The following is a 17,109-nucleotide window of genomic DNA, read 5'->3' on the forward strand; positions in this document are numbered from 1 at the left end:
ATTACAAGTAGGTGGTTTTAAGGAGTAAAATCGACGGCTCCTGCGTGCTGCTACCCGTGTCTCCGTTTTGGGAATGAAACCTAGCATTCTTCTCTTAGAGGGAAGCGAGCAGTAGGGCGCCGCAGCCCCGTCCCGTGGGCCGGCCCGCACGGAGGGAAGGAGTTGCCGGACTCCGCACCGCGCCGGGGACCCGGTCCTGCTCGCCGTCCTGGGCCTGGCCGCCAGCGGCTGCGCGCTCCTCTCTCCTTTCTCCTCCTACTGACGGCCGCTGCCCCAGCAGGGATGGAGGCCATCGAGGATCTGGCGATCAAACCCTGCACCTCCTCCATCTACCTGCGGCCTTACCGCCTCTGTTACAGGCAGGTAAGTGGCTCCGGCAGTTCGCCCCTTGGCGCCCGCCCAGCCCCTTCCCTTACGGCTGAGCCAGGTCCTCCCGTTCCTTCACCCGCCCCTTCCTTCCCCCGCGTCCGGGCGGAGGAGCCTCTGCTGGCTCGTCGCCGCGCGGAGGGGCTGGAGGCCGAGGGAAATGGGCTGGCTGGCCGGCCGGCCCACGAGCCCCTTTACTATCCTGTTATCTTCCCCGCGCCTCCGCCATTTTGGGAGACGGCAGTGGTGCTTCAGCAGCATGGCGCCCTGCCGCCCCGCCCGGAACCGCTCTTCTGCCGGCTGCGCTCCTGCTACCCTCCCACCGCAGCCTCCCCCGGCCCGCGGGGCGGGCGGGGTTCTAAGCGCGCAGCGGACGCAGCCCGGAAGGCCGTGGGGTCACTGCTGTGGGGTCTGCCACACGCACCACCTCCTCCACGGGTTTGCCATGACCCCCGGTGCCCGCAACCTCAGCGGGGTCCGAGACTGTCGTCCTAAGCCCGTTCTGGTTTGTCACCTTAGAGTGGGCACCTCTTGATTTAGGCCTTGCTTTGGTGCTGGTAGTTTTCAGATCGAGCCCATTGCTGGCTAGCCCTCAGCGCAGCAGGTTGCTACATTGAGAAATCATGCCTGGTCAGCGTTTTTACGTCAATGTGAATCACCTTTCACAGGATCCCTGGGATCTGGTACCTGCGTCAGTGGCAGGCAAGGTGCGAAAGGGAAGTCGCTTCTTGCAATAAAGGATTCCTTGAGCATTTTGTGTGAGAGAGGTCATGGATGAAGCTGCTTGTTTCTGTAGCTGATGATGCAGCATTTGTCCGGCCAGGCTGAACTCTTACCCAGGTAGAGGCATGGAAGTGACAATGCAGCAGGATTTGGACAGCCCTAGAAATGCATGCTGCAGAACACATCTTCTCTTTTGTGTTGCTCTTAAACACACCAGTTGAAAACGCAGAAAAGGGAACGTACATAGAGGAGCTGTGTTCAAGTCCAGCAATGAGATAAGGAAAAGCAAGGGTTCAAGTAGCTTGCATCAAAACAGATAAACCTGTCTTTTCACCTTTTTTAAAAATACATTTTGTATATAATTTTTCTAAAGAAAGCTCACTTCTCATTGGTTGGGATAAGTAAAACATTTGTAAACAGGTGAAGGCTTTCCATTGAGTTAATGATTTATTTTTAGGGATCAGAAAACATGAAGAACATTCTTTCATGTTCTGAATTTTTCTGGGTTAGTTACTTCTTAATTTTATTTTAATTTCTGAGTCATGCCCTATTTACATAAAAAGTGAGATTTAATTAACATGTACAAAACAGTATTACAAAATTACATTTAATTGAATAAAAGTACCTTCAATGAGATGAGTATGGTGAAGAAGAAACGAGGATGTGTTTGGTTGCATGCTATGATTTGACAGAGATCAGTATTGCCACCAAAAGATACAGACTTGTCTTTTCTGCACATCTTGCTACTTCTTGTCCTCGCACAAGTGTTTGTGCCGCAACATGGAGCTAGATGAGGGATGTGGTCCAGGTCACACCTAATTGGCCAAAAAACCCTTAGTTTTAACCTAAACAAAATCTTCTGATTTAATTCAAATGCTTATGCTGGCAAAGGGAAGGTGGTAATGTGGTGGTTGGGGATGAGTGTTTGGGGGCTGGCTGAGGGCAGAGGCTGTTTCTCTTGGCCACAGCACTGCCTTAAAATGAACATGAAAATGTAGTTTATATGGCATTTGTACAGGAGCTGGCTTGCGTCCAGCCTACTGGGAGCATAAACTCAACAAATGCACAACTTCCTGCACCTGACCTGAGAGACAAGTCCTACATTTATTAAAAACATATTTTGTATTTAAAAACTGACTTACTAACCAGAGGAAATACTACGTATTTTGAGTCATTTGACTAATTGTTTCAAAGGCATTTAGGCCTGCTGAAAACCCTATTAAATAGCTAAACAGTTTAGTGTTTAAAATCTAAATGAACTAGGTGCATGATCTGCTTAAGAATTTCTGAAAATTCCACCACTCATCTAAGACTGAAAATTATTTACGAAATCTAGCCCTTGATCTTAATGGTTTTATGCTGAGTAGGTCTTCCCCCGTCCAACTTTTTTTGTTCACTAGCTGAAAAAAAGAACTTTTCTTCTTCTCAGTTCCTAATAGCTGCTCTATCTTAGAGTAATATTAGTTTCCCCCTTCCATGGATTCCCTGCACCTGCTTGCTGAGCTTAACCCAGATCTCATAAAAAAAATATTTTTGAATAAGAGAACAATCTATATGAGGAAAACTTAAATACTGTCATTTGTTGCACTATGAAGACTGAAACTAGTTTGGATGCAGTATGTGGCATCATGATGTAAGCAGAAGGCTTGGGTGATCTTACATTTTGTGAAGCTGTAACATGTCCCCTACAGTTCATTATAGTCTGAAGAAGATTCACTGATGCGTATTCTTGTGTTCATATAATATTGATGAAGGATAATTTGGGTCTTGAAGATTAATTTGAAATCTATTTTCAAACAGATATTTTCCTAAAATAGACATTGATACTTCAACATAAATTCTTTGCCCAAGAACTCCCATAAAATGGGAGTTATTTTATGACTTTGTTTTTTACAACTACTGCTTTTCTGTGCAAACAGGAAATTGAAAGGGTTTTTACATACACGTGATTTTAAGATTATTTCTAAGCTTTCATGAACATTTATATTACAGCATTGATTCCTAGACATTTCATCTAAAATCATGCTACTTCTGTGAATGTAATTTGGATCCCATCACTGTAGCTAAAACAGTTCAGTCTGTATAAGTGGAACATAAATTTAGATACGGGTGATTAATATCACAGTTTACCCTGCTAGTGTGACTTTATCCATTCAACCTTCACCCCACTGAGTTCTAAACACTTTAGTTCTAGCAGGTTTACAGACCACCAGAAATCTGCAAGATGTCAGAAGGGGATCCATTTGGGAGCGGGAAGAGAGGGGATAAATCTAAACAAACTGTTGTTTTAAGCCTACACAGATCATGCACCCAAAGAAAATTGTGGTCACAACTGATCAAGGGTGGAGCCAGAGACTCAGAAGGTCATCTGCCTGTTCTCAGAGGTGCTTAACACATTCAAAATCGCAGGCCCAAAGATTGGTGTTTTGACCAGCTCGGGTATCTGGATGTTCAGACATATATGGAAAGAGAGTTATATGTACTTCCAGTCAACTAAAGTGGTTACTATCATGTTAGAGAAAACTCCAGCAATGTCCTTCTAGGTTTGTGCTTGAGTCCTGAGTTCCCCTGTGTTGTAAGAGCTTGAGTCATCCTTTGGATTGAACCTGTTACATTGGTTACATATAGAAATACTCTTCCAAAAGACCACAAGAAAAACGTTTCTGGTTATTTTGCTGTCATAAGGGTTGTCTTAAGTTGCAGCAGTTCCCGATGGTACAGCAATTTATGCTGATGGTGGATCTGCGCTCTCAGTAGAGGGTTGTGAGATCTTTGATCATCCTCTTCCTCTGCCAACTCATACTTTATGTGAAATTGATGAGGTATGAATGTTTCCTATAGAGCATAAAAGTAGGTGTACACCTTCTGAAGGAATTCTAGGTTTTGAACAATGCAGACTGAGGCAGCATGTAGCTTGGTGTTAGGCATCCAAGCTGTGGCGAATAGCCTGGCTTACCAGACAAATCACTGTACCAATCACTTTTTAAAATTATTTGTTTCCTCTTCCTGTAGTGCAAAGGTAGAAATAAAAGTGCAGTAAAGGAGTCATGGAATTCAGCAAACTGTAGGAATTTTTGGTTAGGGTCAACGTGGAGGGGTAAGGTACAGTTTTAAACGGTGTTCTTCAAAATAGGCATCTAACAGCTCCTCAAAATGGCCCTCACTTACTACTTAGGATTTTCAGCTATCAGCCCCTTCCTCCAGGTGGAGCCCTCATTCAAGTAAGCCATGTTGTTTCAAGTGAGGTGGTCTGAGGGTGAGAGATGGATGAGGTATCTCAGTTAGCCTGATGAATATCCTCTTCATTTTGTTGGTAGAAACCCTGTTTATGTATTTTTGTTCTGCTTGGTATTGAAAGAAGATAATTAATTTTTCTCACATATAGGATAACATGTGGCTGGTTTTAATGTGTACTTGCCCCCAAAGTGCAAATTGATTTGTTATCTAAAGCGGGTTTGGTTTTGGTGTGGGTTTTTTTTTGTTTGTTTGGCTTTTTCTTGTTTTTTTTTTTGTTGTTATTGTTTTTTTTTTTTTTAACATATATCATGTCCTGAAGAATTGGCTTCTTTACCAGAAACTTCATGGTAAATCTCTTTGCACTTTTTTCCTATTGAAGATTTTCTGCTTTTCATAAATAATGTATTCAAGAGACCAGAGGGGTGGCTAATGAGATATTAACTCAGTGCCCAAGGGCTAGGGCATTTCCCTGGGATGTGGTAGAGTCAGGCTGCAAGATCTTGCTTCAATTAATACTGCTTCCCACATCACAGCAGAGTGTGCTCACTGCTGGGAAACATTGGTGTGTAAATCTTCAGCTCTTTTGTGTGTGTTATCCAGGCACTGGCCTATATATTAGACAGACAAAAAAAAAAAAAAATCAAGTTTAATAATTCTGCTGAGTCTGCAGTAGACTCTGAGAAGTAACAGTTGAGAAGAGTTGTTAGGATTTGGGGCAGCATTAAGTAGGCAAATGGGAACTTGTATTCAGTCTTCTTAATCAGCACCTGAGCAGGGATGTCAGTGGTTCTGTCTGTTGGATTTGGACCCTAACACATGGTTTTAACAGAGAGAGCTCTGGTCAAGCTTGTAATAATTTGAGAAGTTACTGCATGCAATTGTTTGTCCCCATGGTAGCAGTTATTATCCTCTGAGAATCAGCAGAAAGTAGTTTTGCTCCAGCTTTTACTCCACTGTTCCAGTTCAGACCTCCAGCAGCCCTTTAAGCTAAATTGCTGAGCTTTGCACAGAACTAAGTGAATTGCATTTGCGTATTCTTTTTGGTGACCTCTGTGCTGGGGACAGTATCCTTCAAGGGGAGGCAAAGCATCAGCTCACAAGGGGAAGCATCTAGCTGGCGGAATAATATCTTGAGCTGTTACAAAAACTTTTGGCCAGAGCTCACATATCAAAGCCTTTGTGGATCTAGCTCAGGCTCCTGTAGCTTTGTGTTTGAAGGTTGCTCGGGCAAGAGAGTTCTTGCCACTGTTTCCTTGCATTATATAAACATATACTTGCAGTCTGCCGAGGAACTTTTAGAAGTTTGCTACTAAACTAGTATTGACCATCAGTAATTTTCCCAGTATGCATGTGAGTGAGTTTGTATTTTGAATCACCTGTGGGATGGTTAGCAGGCAACTCTTTCAGTGATGTGGGATAAACCTCAAAAACTCCATCTGTATCGACTGAACTGTACATTCAGTAGTGGCAAATTGGAACTATTTGCTGTTTGTGAGCTTCACATTCCTTCTGCACTTCAGAGTAGTCCAGTGCCTGAGTATTTATTGCATTTCCACCATTGATTTAATATTTATCCATTCACTTTGAAGTTGAATGTGAAAAATGCGCCCTTCAGTTTAATTTTGATGCATGATATTTTCATTTGGTGTTAAGGGAATTCAGTTATAATCTCTTGGAGTTTTACAGTCATATTGAAGGAATTCTCAAGTCTGTAGATTTTAACACAACATGAACTTTAAAATGGGTAGAAAATGTACTTCAGCAGTAATGCACAATTCATCATTGAAGAAGGAATTTCTGGTTTTAGCCTTAGATTGGCTATTGCTTTCTTGTGTGACCATGAGCAACCACTCTGTGCCTTACAGTTGAACTGTCCTGGAGATGTCATGAAGTTTAAAATATGTATACATGCAGAAAAAAGTGAGGCCTGTATCATTAGTGTATTGAAATCTTTGAAGATGAAAAAAGCAAACCAGTGCAGTATTACAGTAACATTAACAATCTGATTTTGCACTCAGATTTTTTTTTTATTTTTTATTTAATGGAAATAGCAACATGAATGTGCCCAGGTGCCTGAAACAGTCTCTGGAACTTCCGTCTGCTTTTTTCTAAACATAAAACATTCTTTTCTATTTTGACAATTAAAAATGATGCTGTTGAGGCAGTAAACAGATTTTAAAGTTACATGTTCAAACAAGTGAGTCTTCTGTTGAATCTTCAAAAGGCTCTAGTAGTAGGAAATATGCTACTGAGTAATACGTTTATTTGTAGTTCATTTTTTCAAAGCAGTGCAATAAAAGAAGATGCCATTTTTGCTGCAGAATTTGTCTCATTTTCTTCAGCTTGTCAAGTCTATTATGTCAGTACATAGTATTAATCTTAAATACAAACATAACTGCTTCTAGCTCAGGAAGTCCCTGAGCTGCAAATTGCAGGAGGCTGAGAGTATTTTAACAGTATATTCTTCCTTAGGCACTTTGGTTTCTGCCAGAGGTAGAATCCTGGATGAGACATATTTTTGATCTGACTGATCTGATGGCTGCTGTGTTAACTGGAATTGTGGTTGAAGCGCAATATAATTCTTTTATATGGGTGAAAGAAAAGTGAAACATTAGGGAATTAAATACTGAGGGAGCGTAATTTCCTTTGGGAGAAACAGTGCTTTTTGCAATTAGAGCACAGGTTTAAAGAAGAAATTAAGGAATCTAGGTGTATCTGCTTCTGCTTTGCGATATAACTTGAATTCAACTCTGGAAATTTGTACAAGTCATTTTTGTATGGGACTTTTATGAATTGCTAAAGGGGGAAATGAGAAGAGTTAGTAAGAGTAGTAGAGGAAAACAACACTAATACTTGGGGTTTTTTCTTTAGCAAATATTATGTAGTATTAGCCTTAATTTCTCTATCAGCATGCTTTGACAAGTGAGTGTAGGTTTTTTTGAAGTAAATATGTGAAAAGTAGTTGGCTGTGACAAAACAATGTATTTTTAAGTCAGTCATATTATGCAAATGTCACTTACTGGAAAGGATAAGGCTTTGTCGAGCACCTTTTTTAACTTCCTTGCACAGGGCTGAAAATGTGTTTACAGTTGCATAAATGAACATTAAAATCTCATTTAATGTAATCAATAGCTAGGTTACTTGGGTTACTGTGCAATAGCTGTGTAATTAAGATTGAGTATTAGGAAGAGGTACTTAAGGTTTAGTAAGCTTAAACCAGTATTTTTCAAGTTCTGATGTAGCTCATAGAGGGCCATTAGATTACTTGTAGGTCATCCGTGTGAGTCAGCTAAGAAAAGCAGATCAATTATCAGCATATTTTAATGTACTGCCAAAGTCTGCAGCTTCACTGGAAGATGTCTCCAGGTCTGCAGATGAAGAGGTTGAAAATCACTGGCTTTGACAATACCATTCCAGTCGCCTCATCTGCAAGGGCTTGTCTACACAGGACTTTCCTGATTAACTCCACGTCTCATTCTACAACAAAGAGTCTGGTTCTGTTTATGTTAAACCATTTTCAAAGTATGATTGCACTTTGAATTTATACCCTACCTTAATCCATGTTAACTTTCCAGTGCATGCCCTAAGGGAGCAGTAAACTAAACTGAATGACTGTGTCCACACGGGGGTTTAATGGAGTTTTAACTAGCAGAATTCAAGTTCATCAAGGCACTTACTTCAGCTTCATTTTATTAATGTCCTGGTATAGACAAGCCCTAAGAATAGAATTGGTTTAGTTTGAAGTGAATGAGCCATGTTATAAAATCCATCACTGAGATTTTATAGTATTTTATAGTCTTTTGTATGTGTTTGTGAAATACAACTACCGTATGGTATAAAGTAGGAATTATTTTACTTGTTTGGTACTATCTCTTGTAGATCTGAGAAGTAAAATCATGCTCATGTTCTTCAACAAATAAGTGCTGTATTTGTTTTCTACCTTGGATCAAAATACATATGTTTGCTTAAATAGCAGAAACTTAATTTTCTCAGTACAAAAGTATCTGTAATCTGAATCATTTCAGCAATGACACTGTGTATTTGGTATGTTTTAAAGCAGATGAACACTGTAACGTTTTAAATGTTGATAGCAAATCTGAATATTATGGAAATTAGACTTTTTCTGTAAATGGGAATATTCTTTAAAATGTCTGGTTTTGATTTCTATATGGGATGAAACTCATGTGATATATATATGGGATATGCTTTATTACATTCCTGAAAATACAAGTGTGTTTGAAATAATGATTTTACCTCAAGTGCTGCCATATTTAAAATACATTTATATTTTCAGCTATAACTCATAAAAGGTCAGCTCTGGTGCTTTGAAAACTCTACACAAGTTGATGTTGAATTGATAAGCATGTTTTAAACAGCAGGCAGAGAAAGTTCACTGCCCCTCTGACTTGCATTCAGATTAGTTATTCTCATAATTTTAACTAGAACAAGTTAAATAACTTAGCTTTTTGGTACTGTCCTTCAGACATTGATCAAAATCTTGTTAATATAGTAACGCTAAAGTTTACTGAAGTTTAAACAAAGTAGAGCTCAGTTTTTGTTACTGGTCAGTTTATGTCACACTAAAGTCCTGATCACTGATCAAAACAGCATTAATTATTTGTTTCACATTGTGGTTGCTGTGTCAAAATCCTTTAAATACCTCTTGGAACTGAGAGGGAATCTTATGGCCTGTGACAGAGCAGCTGGTCTGGACATGGGCTGATGCCCCAGTTGACAGGTTGTTGGATTAGAAAGAATATCAAAGGCAGTAAGTAAGATTAGGGATAAGTGAACATCTGACAGCAGTTTGCAGCAGGGGAGAACAGATGATAAACAATGGGAGCAGGGTGCGTGGGGGGAGTAAGAGGTGAGAAGGCCATGGGAAAAGTGTGGCAGCAATCGCTAAAGCTCCAGGTTGCTAAGCCTCATGAATAGAACAGGAAATGGGATTTGCTGGGACAGATGTGCTGAGCGGTGATGAATACATTATAGGGAAATGAGGCTAAACTCCTAAAGGTGAGAGATGTTCTTTCTCTGAAAATAGAAAATCTGGCAAAGGAAAAGTTTACCCTCCTGGAGAAGTAAGCATTAATACTTGAAAACTAATGTAGAAAGAAGTAGTGCTAATGGTAATTTTGATTAAATGATTATTCCACAGTAGCATTAATGATGAACTCCAGGTCATGTACTTCAAGCACAGCAATCTTACAGTGCAATTACATATATAGTATTGCAAGTATTTATTTTAATCCTAACATCAGACAAATGGTTGAAGAGTTTGAATAATGGAACAGGCTGAATGGAGTCTGTGACTGGATAATGCTTAGATGCATATTCTGTATCTGGCCTATATTACGTAACATAGCACTTATGTGTATTTGTTCTGAGAGTTGTGCTGAGTGATCTCGTGAGGTCTTTTCAGACTTAGATTTTTTCAATTCTGTAAAGTGATTGTATCCTTGTAGAAAATGATACACAAGTGTTCCTGTTCCTCAGGATATTGTTTCTGTACTTCTTGAAACTTCTTTAGTTTAAATTATTGATGGATCTCCTTTATCCAACATTTGGGATATAATTATCTCAAAGCCAACAGAAACTTTGTATGTGTTTACTGACATGATTTTAAGTTAGTTCACTGACATAGAATTTGTGTGTGCCTTTTTTTATTTTTAAAGAAAATATCATTAAAGCCCCCTAGACCTTGCATTAACATTTTAATACTGTATTACTTTAGCAGAAGTGAGTGCTGCAGAAAGTTAATGTTGCTCTGAGAAAGTACTGATACGTTATCAGACATTTCAAAGTTTATCTCACAGTGTATTCTCCCAGTTCGTTTTACAAATACAAGCTTGCTAAAATAAAGTAGAAACACATGCTGAGAGTCACCAATTGGAAAACATAAAGCTTAACAGTGTAAGGACAAGGGGTGACTTGGTTGTAATGAGCATCCCCACCATCTGTCTTTTCTGACCTCAGATTTCTTGTATGTGCTGCCCCTGTCCTCAAGATAAGAAGACAATGTATCTGGTCTCCTTTAGTCCATGTTTGCTCCTAGCCATGTCTACTGAGTTTGTAAATAGAATCTGGGGGGAATAGCTGTGTCCTGCTTCATGGAAGTAACTGTTCCTATTGCAGAAATTACATGTGTGGTGTTTTGACCACAGTGGCATCATTTGAATATTGCAATTAAAGAATCTGTAGAGCTCTGGAGTTTCAGAAGTTCCCCAAAATTAGTGATCAACAAAGATTGTCCTTCAAGTGGCCATAATAATAAAGAAATAAAATGGTGGTGAGCACAGAAAGACAGAGATTAAAAAGTATGCTTTAGTGATTCTATCCTAATAGTTCTGTTTTCCATAAAACTTTGATTTCTGCATTTGCATGAAGCTATAACTAAAGAACTTGCCATTTGTTACAGGCAGTTCCCATTTTTAAAGGGTAGTTGAAGATGATTTGCAGTTGGCTTGCATGGTTTTTTGTATTCCAAAAATTAAACTATTACAAGGTCACTGTCATTATGAAGGTTTCAGAAATACTGCAGTAAAACATTGAACTGTATATAAATCACTAATCAGTTAATCACTAATTAATTTGATTTACTGAATGCCAGTTGTATATGACTTTTAAGTAATGGGTGCATTTGTCTTTGCCAGTGCTCTCTTTAGAATAGATAACAGTTTAGAAGATGTTCCCAAGTTACTTCTTGAATCCTCCTGTGTATTATTTTTTCCCAACAGGAAAAGGATGAGGACTTGACCACCATTATGGGAATCAGATCTCTGTTGAGTCTATCAAAATTGAGAGGTAAAAGTGAAATTATGAAAATATAAGAACCTGGAGCTAGTTGCTCCAGGAGAAGTCACTTTGAACTGATCTTTCTGGGGAGGTTGTGAGGAGAGGATGAAAAGCACTGAGGATCTTTGTGAGGATCTGTGAGAAAGTCTTAGGAGAAAAATCTAAAGATTGTTACTAAGCCTTGGCTTCTGTTAGCCCCCTGCTGCTGTTCTTCATCAAATTGTTATAATGGCTTTCAAAGCAAGTGAGTGGAAAATGGTTTCTCTGGAACTTTAAGGAGTCTGAACTGAAAATTGTCACTGCTTTATAAATAAAACACATCAAAGATTGATGGAAGAATTGCTTGTTAAACACATTGTAGATTTTAATTAAAAAAAAAGGGAGATACCATAAAAGAGACATCAGATCACCCTAACTACCTAAAGGTGAAGGCTGAATAGCTTCTCATCTGCTCAGGAGCCTGTGTTAAGTATCTCTTTCATAGCTTGTGTGACCCTGTGTGTGTGTGCAGGTCTTTTTTTCCTCAAGAGTTTCATTTATTTCCTACATACAGAGGGAAAAGTACACAAGCATAAAAACGGTGGTGGTGGTTACTGTGCTTTTTCATTTTCTTTCCCTGTAAAGATGCTGCCTTCTGGTATTTTTAATTACCTAGTGCTTCAAATTCTTATCTGTTTCTGAAGTAGTTCTTTGTGTTGTGGTGTATAAAATTTATTCTGTGTGTTCAGTGTGTGCAAAATGCATTTGTGTATTATTTAGTAATTGTGTTTCTTCTGGAACCTGGTCCTCTTGCTTTCTGCCCCTCTCCCCACCTTCTTTTGCCTCCACAGTTCTCCTGGCCAGTAAATTGTGTATTATTTTAAAGTTGAGTAGTAGATCTAACAAAAAAGTTGAGGAAAACAGTGTGCATAGAAAACATTGCCACTGAGATTTTGAGCTGCATTTTTTAAGTCAGGTGCTTGTTCTGATGTCATGCTGCATATGATCAAGGTGCATATTTAGTAAGCAAATACAAGCATTTGTTTTAAAAGACTAGAAGGATCCCTCAGCAAGCTGCTAAAGCACACAGTGCATTCTTCGCTATCCATCTTAAGATTTCAGAAATGTTCAGTGTTGTAGTTTCAGTTTTCATTTGCGAGTTCTTCCTGGAATTCTACACGTACATCTATGCACGATTCTGACTGCAGATATGACTCTTGATGTGGAAAATTGTTTTTTCCAAGAGCCTAATGTGAGGTAAATGTAATTGCTAGGTTTTCTTCACATTATATGCTTAGAAATGGTATATATCCTGAAAAGCAAAACATCATTTGAGTGATTCTCTAGGACTTTCATGATGTATGAGATCATTAAAATTAGGAGTATCTACCGTGTAATCAATTATGTTGAATTTGATAATTTGCTGTTACTTTTAGGGAATTTTGCAATTACACTTGTAATTTAGCTGCTGTTTTAATTATCTGTATTAGCTATCTGTGAACTTGGAATGAGTGTAGCATTTTGTTTTGTCTCATAAAATGATTCTAGGCTATAAATGGGTCTGGCCAGACACTAAGATCCTTAGCATATATGTTTATAAACTCTTGAAATTCCAGCCTTGCTGAATAAAATATTTTTTTGCTCTTCTCCTTGGTGAGGCTGCTTGCATTGTTTCTACTTAATCCTAGTTAGGGAAAGCCTAAAGCAGTTCAACACATTTTTTGTTTGTTTGTTCTACTTAGAAAGTAAAAAGTGTCACAGCAGTTCAGTGCTTTTTGACCAGAAACTACGTGTTCTGACAAACTAGGTTGGAAGTCAGGATGTGGAAAAAACAGGGTAAACAGATAAATTTGTATATTGAGTATAACATTGTAAATAATTTAATTTTTTTAGATTTAGGATATGACCCTATGTATCTCTCGTATAAATTCTCATCTTCTTCTGCTGAAATAAACCATCACTGTTGGCTTCATTCAATTTTGGTTTGGCTTTAAGACCTACCTGTGCTATTGCTTGGCCACCTAGCTTGTTGAACATTTGAAGCAGCAGAATTGGAAGAAAAGTTGGCTATCAAATCTTTTGGCAAATCTGTCTTAGAATTTCATATGTATGTTTGCACTTAGCACTCTCAACATCGTAATGTTTCTGATGCTTTAAAGCAGTGGACATAGGTAGGCAGTTTCTGGCTTACTTCGTCTGAGAGGCTTGTGTGGCTTTTTGGACTCTTCCATATCACTGCAGTTTGTACAGCCTAAAATTGTAACTCATCAGTTAAAGAATAACATGAGACTATTGGTCTCCTATTCAGTGAAACCAGCCAGTAATCAGTAGTACAGGAATGACATCTATGGTATTTTAAGGCATAATTCCTCTAATTTTGAAACCTGATTGTTTCTGTGAACTGTCCTTTTTTCTTGTTGAGGGGAGATGGTTGACCTGTCTAGAGAACCCTGTTTCTTTTTATCTTGTTGCTTTCTCTTTGATCTGTTTAGGAGTTCAGACCTCTAGGCAAAACTCTTACAAGTCTCACAGGAACATACAAGCCTCCCTAGAGCATTATGGTACACTCCATAGAGAAAGATTAATTTGTAAAAATAATAATATAAATGTCAAGATTTAAGTGTAAGAATTATGTTTGAGGGAGTTGGGGTGTGTAGAGTAGAGATTTAATCACACCCAAGGGCTGAAAAAAAGCTAGTCAGAGAAACCATTCCACTAAATGGAAAAACTGTTGGAATATTTGCTTTTGAAGTATTTCTCAAAAACCCCCAGGTGAATGCCAGTTGGCATTGTGTCTTCCCTCCCCTCTGTACATTCTTCTGTAGCCCTTCTGATAGAGCAGTGGCATGCCTTCCAGTACTGCACTAAGTGGGATGACAAACCCCACCTAACAGTTGTGCCTTGGGGAGAGGATGAAAGAGAAAAGAAACTTTCTGCAGTGCTATGTTTTGTATACTTTTTGGTCATAAAAATGAGTCTTGATCTTGCGAGGGAAGGTGTATAATTGCCTGTAGTACTTGTGGAAGTTAATTCTTCATTCTTACACAAGCCCTGATGAATCTGTGGAGTCAGTTTGTGACCTTCATTCTTTCTCTTGAGGCTCTTCTATGTATGCTGGGTTCAGCCTATTGCATGTTCAGGATAAAGTCTTAGAGCTTAAGGTGTCTTGGCATTCTGTTGAAAGATCCAGCAGAAATAGCAATAAATAGTTTTAATATGCTCACAGTATTCAGTACTGCTGAAGAGACATGCTCTATATCCTGGGACCTTGTCGGTGTCTGACTTGCAGTAAACAGTAACCTTGATTTCTATGAGTCTCGGTGTGTGGGCTGCGTCCTTCTATACTCTGACTTTGCCATGGAGACACCATGGTGCTGCACCTGGCTTTGTTCCCAACTTCGTTGAAACTTTGGATCTCCCAAGTGCTGCTTGCTAACCTTAGTCAATCTTGTTAATGCTGCTGCTCTGTGGGCATGTACCAGACAGGTGTGTGATGCAAGCTGTGCAGTTTATTGTGCTGTACTGATTCAAATTCTGCATCAGAAATATCTTGTCCTCTGTAAGTTATAAATAAATGAATAGAATTGTTAATTACTTTTTAAAAATCATACTGATGTGACCCATGCTATTGCCTTACAGGTGCATTACAGTACCAAGTACCTTTGAAGTTATGTATGACAAATTGTTTTCTTTGTTGGTTTTTGTTGTTGGGGGTTTTTTTTCAATCCAATTTTAATGATGCAGCAGTCTATACACAGGATTTTTCTTATCGGTGTTTTGTTTCAGGTGACATGGTTGGTGGTTTTTGTTTCAGAAATTAAAACAATGTTCATCAACTGCATATTTTTTGAATGCAGCTTTATTATCTATCAAAAAATGAAGTGGTCCAGTAGAAGAGGGGTAGTTCTGGGTTTGTTGTTTTTTTTTACTGCTGGTTCTTTTTCAGCCAGAGAAGATCTTAATCAGACCCTGTATAAGCTGCAGTGGAATTTGTTAGCATGACTAAAGAGGTAGTGAGAAATATTAGACAATTGATGGTGGTGATTAGCATTTGGTTGAAATACTAGTGGCAACTTAAACTGTGGTTTTATGGTGGTATCAGTGTTGTTTTCCTGAATGGCACAACAAAATTAATGATGAAAGGACAGTTTCTTTCCTTCCTCTTTTGAATGAGGGTCATGACCTAGTGTAGCAAAGAAGAAAGTATGCTTGTAGGCGTATTTGGTTGCCTTGGGTTTGATTTTAAGACTCATTTTCTCCTTCTACTTACTATAGTTGTGTTTGCTTCTCTCCCTGCTGTGAGATACAAGGTGAGAACCCTAAATCCTGGCAAAGTCAATGGGGTGAATGTCTCTGAGTCAGAGATTCTCTATGGGGTTGTCATTAGCAGTACCAAGTTCTTTGGGGTGCTGTACTGCTAAGTAGTCAGGGGAATCACAAGTTGTGGAAATGTGATTTGGCCCAAAGCAGTATTTGCCCAGTATTATTTGGAGAGCCCTCTTCTTAAGGGGTTGATATTTTGACTCATGAGTGCACAGGATGAGTACAGGAAGGAGCATCTGCTGTGGGATGTTGGACTTCCAATGGGTACTCTGTATTGAATGTTGCTCTATCTTGAAACAACTACTACAATTATAATTGATCTAAGTGTGTTATGATGGGTGCAGAATTATTTCCCCTGTCTGTCATATCACTGGTCTGAAATTTCACATTCAGATCCTTTATCTTGGTAACTGTGGTCAAAAGAAGCAGCTGCCAATGGACCACAAAAGATTAAAACAGGTTTCCTGGACATGTTCTTCATTCTCTTGGTCTCTAAAAATAAAAAGAGTTTATTTCTTTTTCTTATAGTTAGCTATGTCTCAGTAAAAATTAGCTGTTTGGAAAGTGTTGTCTTTAGTGACCTGGGAGTGTAAGTGCCATTTTCCAAAGGAATTTGCAGGAATGGGTCTCACTGAATTTCACTAAGGCTTTATCATGTAGCACAGCAGAAACAGTTTTGTAATCTTAGGGCAAATATTGCAGTTTTAATCCCACCACAGAATATGGCATTAATCAATAAAGGCATTTAGGTGATACTTGGGGTTTCTGGCATTTACCTGAAATGACAGTTGTTCTGAGTAAAGTCTGAATTCAGCAATTCCGTCTTTCCAGTGAGTGCCTTAAAAGTGAAGGTTATTGAATGTAACAGTGTGTTCTTAAATCTTTCGGAATTCTGTATGAATTATTATAAATTGGAGCAAGGATATGAGTCTGTGTCTCTTGTTCCCCAGGTTCATTTATTACTGAACTACAAAGGCCTTGTTTGTTTTTTTCTTTCTAACTCAACGAATATGTAACAATTTATACAAATAAGAAAAACTCCAGAAAAACAATTGAAACACAGAACACACAGGAGTTCTTAGCAGCCCCCTGGCTGAGGTATTTCCCTGGTTTTTATTTTCTGACCTGGAGACAGCAGGTGTGCCTCCTGTATCTGTATTTCTCAGGCTCTTAGGCTCTTCAGGAAATTTTATTTTTCATTTCTTTTAATGCTCACTGGACATGTAATGTGAACAATAAAGTAAAAAAAAAAAAAAAATAAAATCCATGCTATTTTTCCACAGGGATGTGCTTTTAATGTTAGTATCACTTTTGCTTGTCCTCATACAGAATTCAGAAGACAAAACTGAAAAAAATCAATTGCTTCTAGCTTCTGATCTTCTTCAAAGATACGTGTACTGATTCAACTGAATGTCATCAAGTCTAGTATGTCCTTGCTTACTTGGGAGATCGTAGTTGTAGAATGTGGGACATGAAATTACAGGTACAGCTTTCTCCTGTTTTATGTGGCACATACCTTCATGCAGTGGCAATGTGAGTGCAATGGAGGAGCTTTTTTGTGCTGAGTTGGCTTAGTCACTAGGTGACATCTTTAGTGTGGCTCAGTGTGTGGTGGCAGAAATGTTTATGCTGTCTGCATGCAGGAGACCATGTTGAAAGCAGGAAAAGAGAAGGTGATACTATTTT

General features: G+C 39.0%; 1 protein-coding gene across 5 annotated transcripts in view; it reads left to right on the plus strand.

Moving 5' to 3' along the window:
• Positions 1 to 210: 210 nt before the first annotated feature.
• Positions 211 to 17,109, plus strand: part of NUDT14 (nudix hydrolase 14) — a 60,850-nt gene continuing 43,951 nt past the window's right edge. For 2 of the 5 annotated variants that reach the window (XM_061376471.1, XM_061376474.1), the window contains exons 1-2: positions 243 to 363; positions 11,064 to 11,130. Coding sequence is in view for 2 of the 5 variants with exons in the window: in XM_061376470.1 (XP_061232454.1) it covers positions 283 to 363 (81 nt within the window). In the remaining 3 variants the exon portion in view is untranslated. Of the gene's footprint in view, positions 364 to 11,063; positions 11,131 to 15,031; positions 15,111 to 17,109 lie in introns of those variants that run through there. The other 3 variants (XM_061376470.1, XM_061376472.1, XM_061376473.1) reach the window with 3 other exon arrangements.

The sequence above is a fragment of the Neopsephotus bourkii genome, unplaced genomic scaffold (genome assembly GCF_033783945.1).
Source record: "Neopsephotus bourkii isolate Nb327-2 ecotype Australia unplaced genomic scaffold, CSIRO-AGI_Nbou_v1 NB_1707, whole genome shotgun sequence".
NCBI lineage: Eukaryota > Metazoa > Chordata > Aves > Psittaciformes > Psittacidae > Neopsephotus > Neopsephotus bourkii.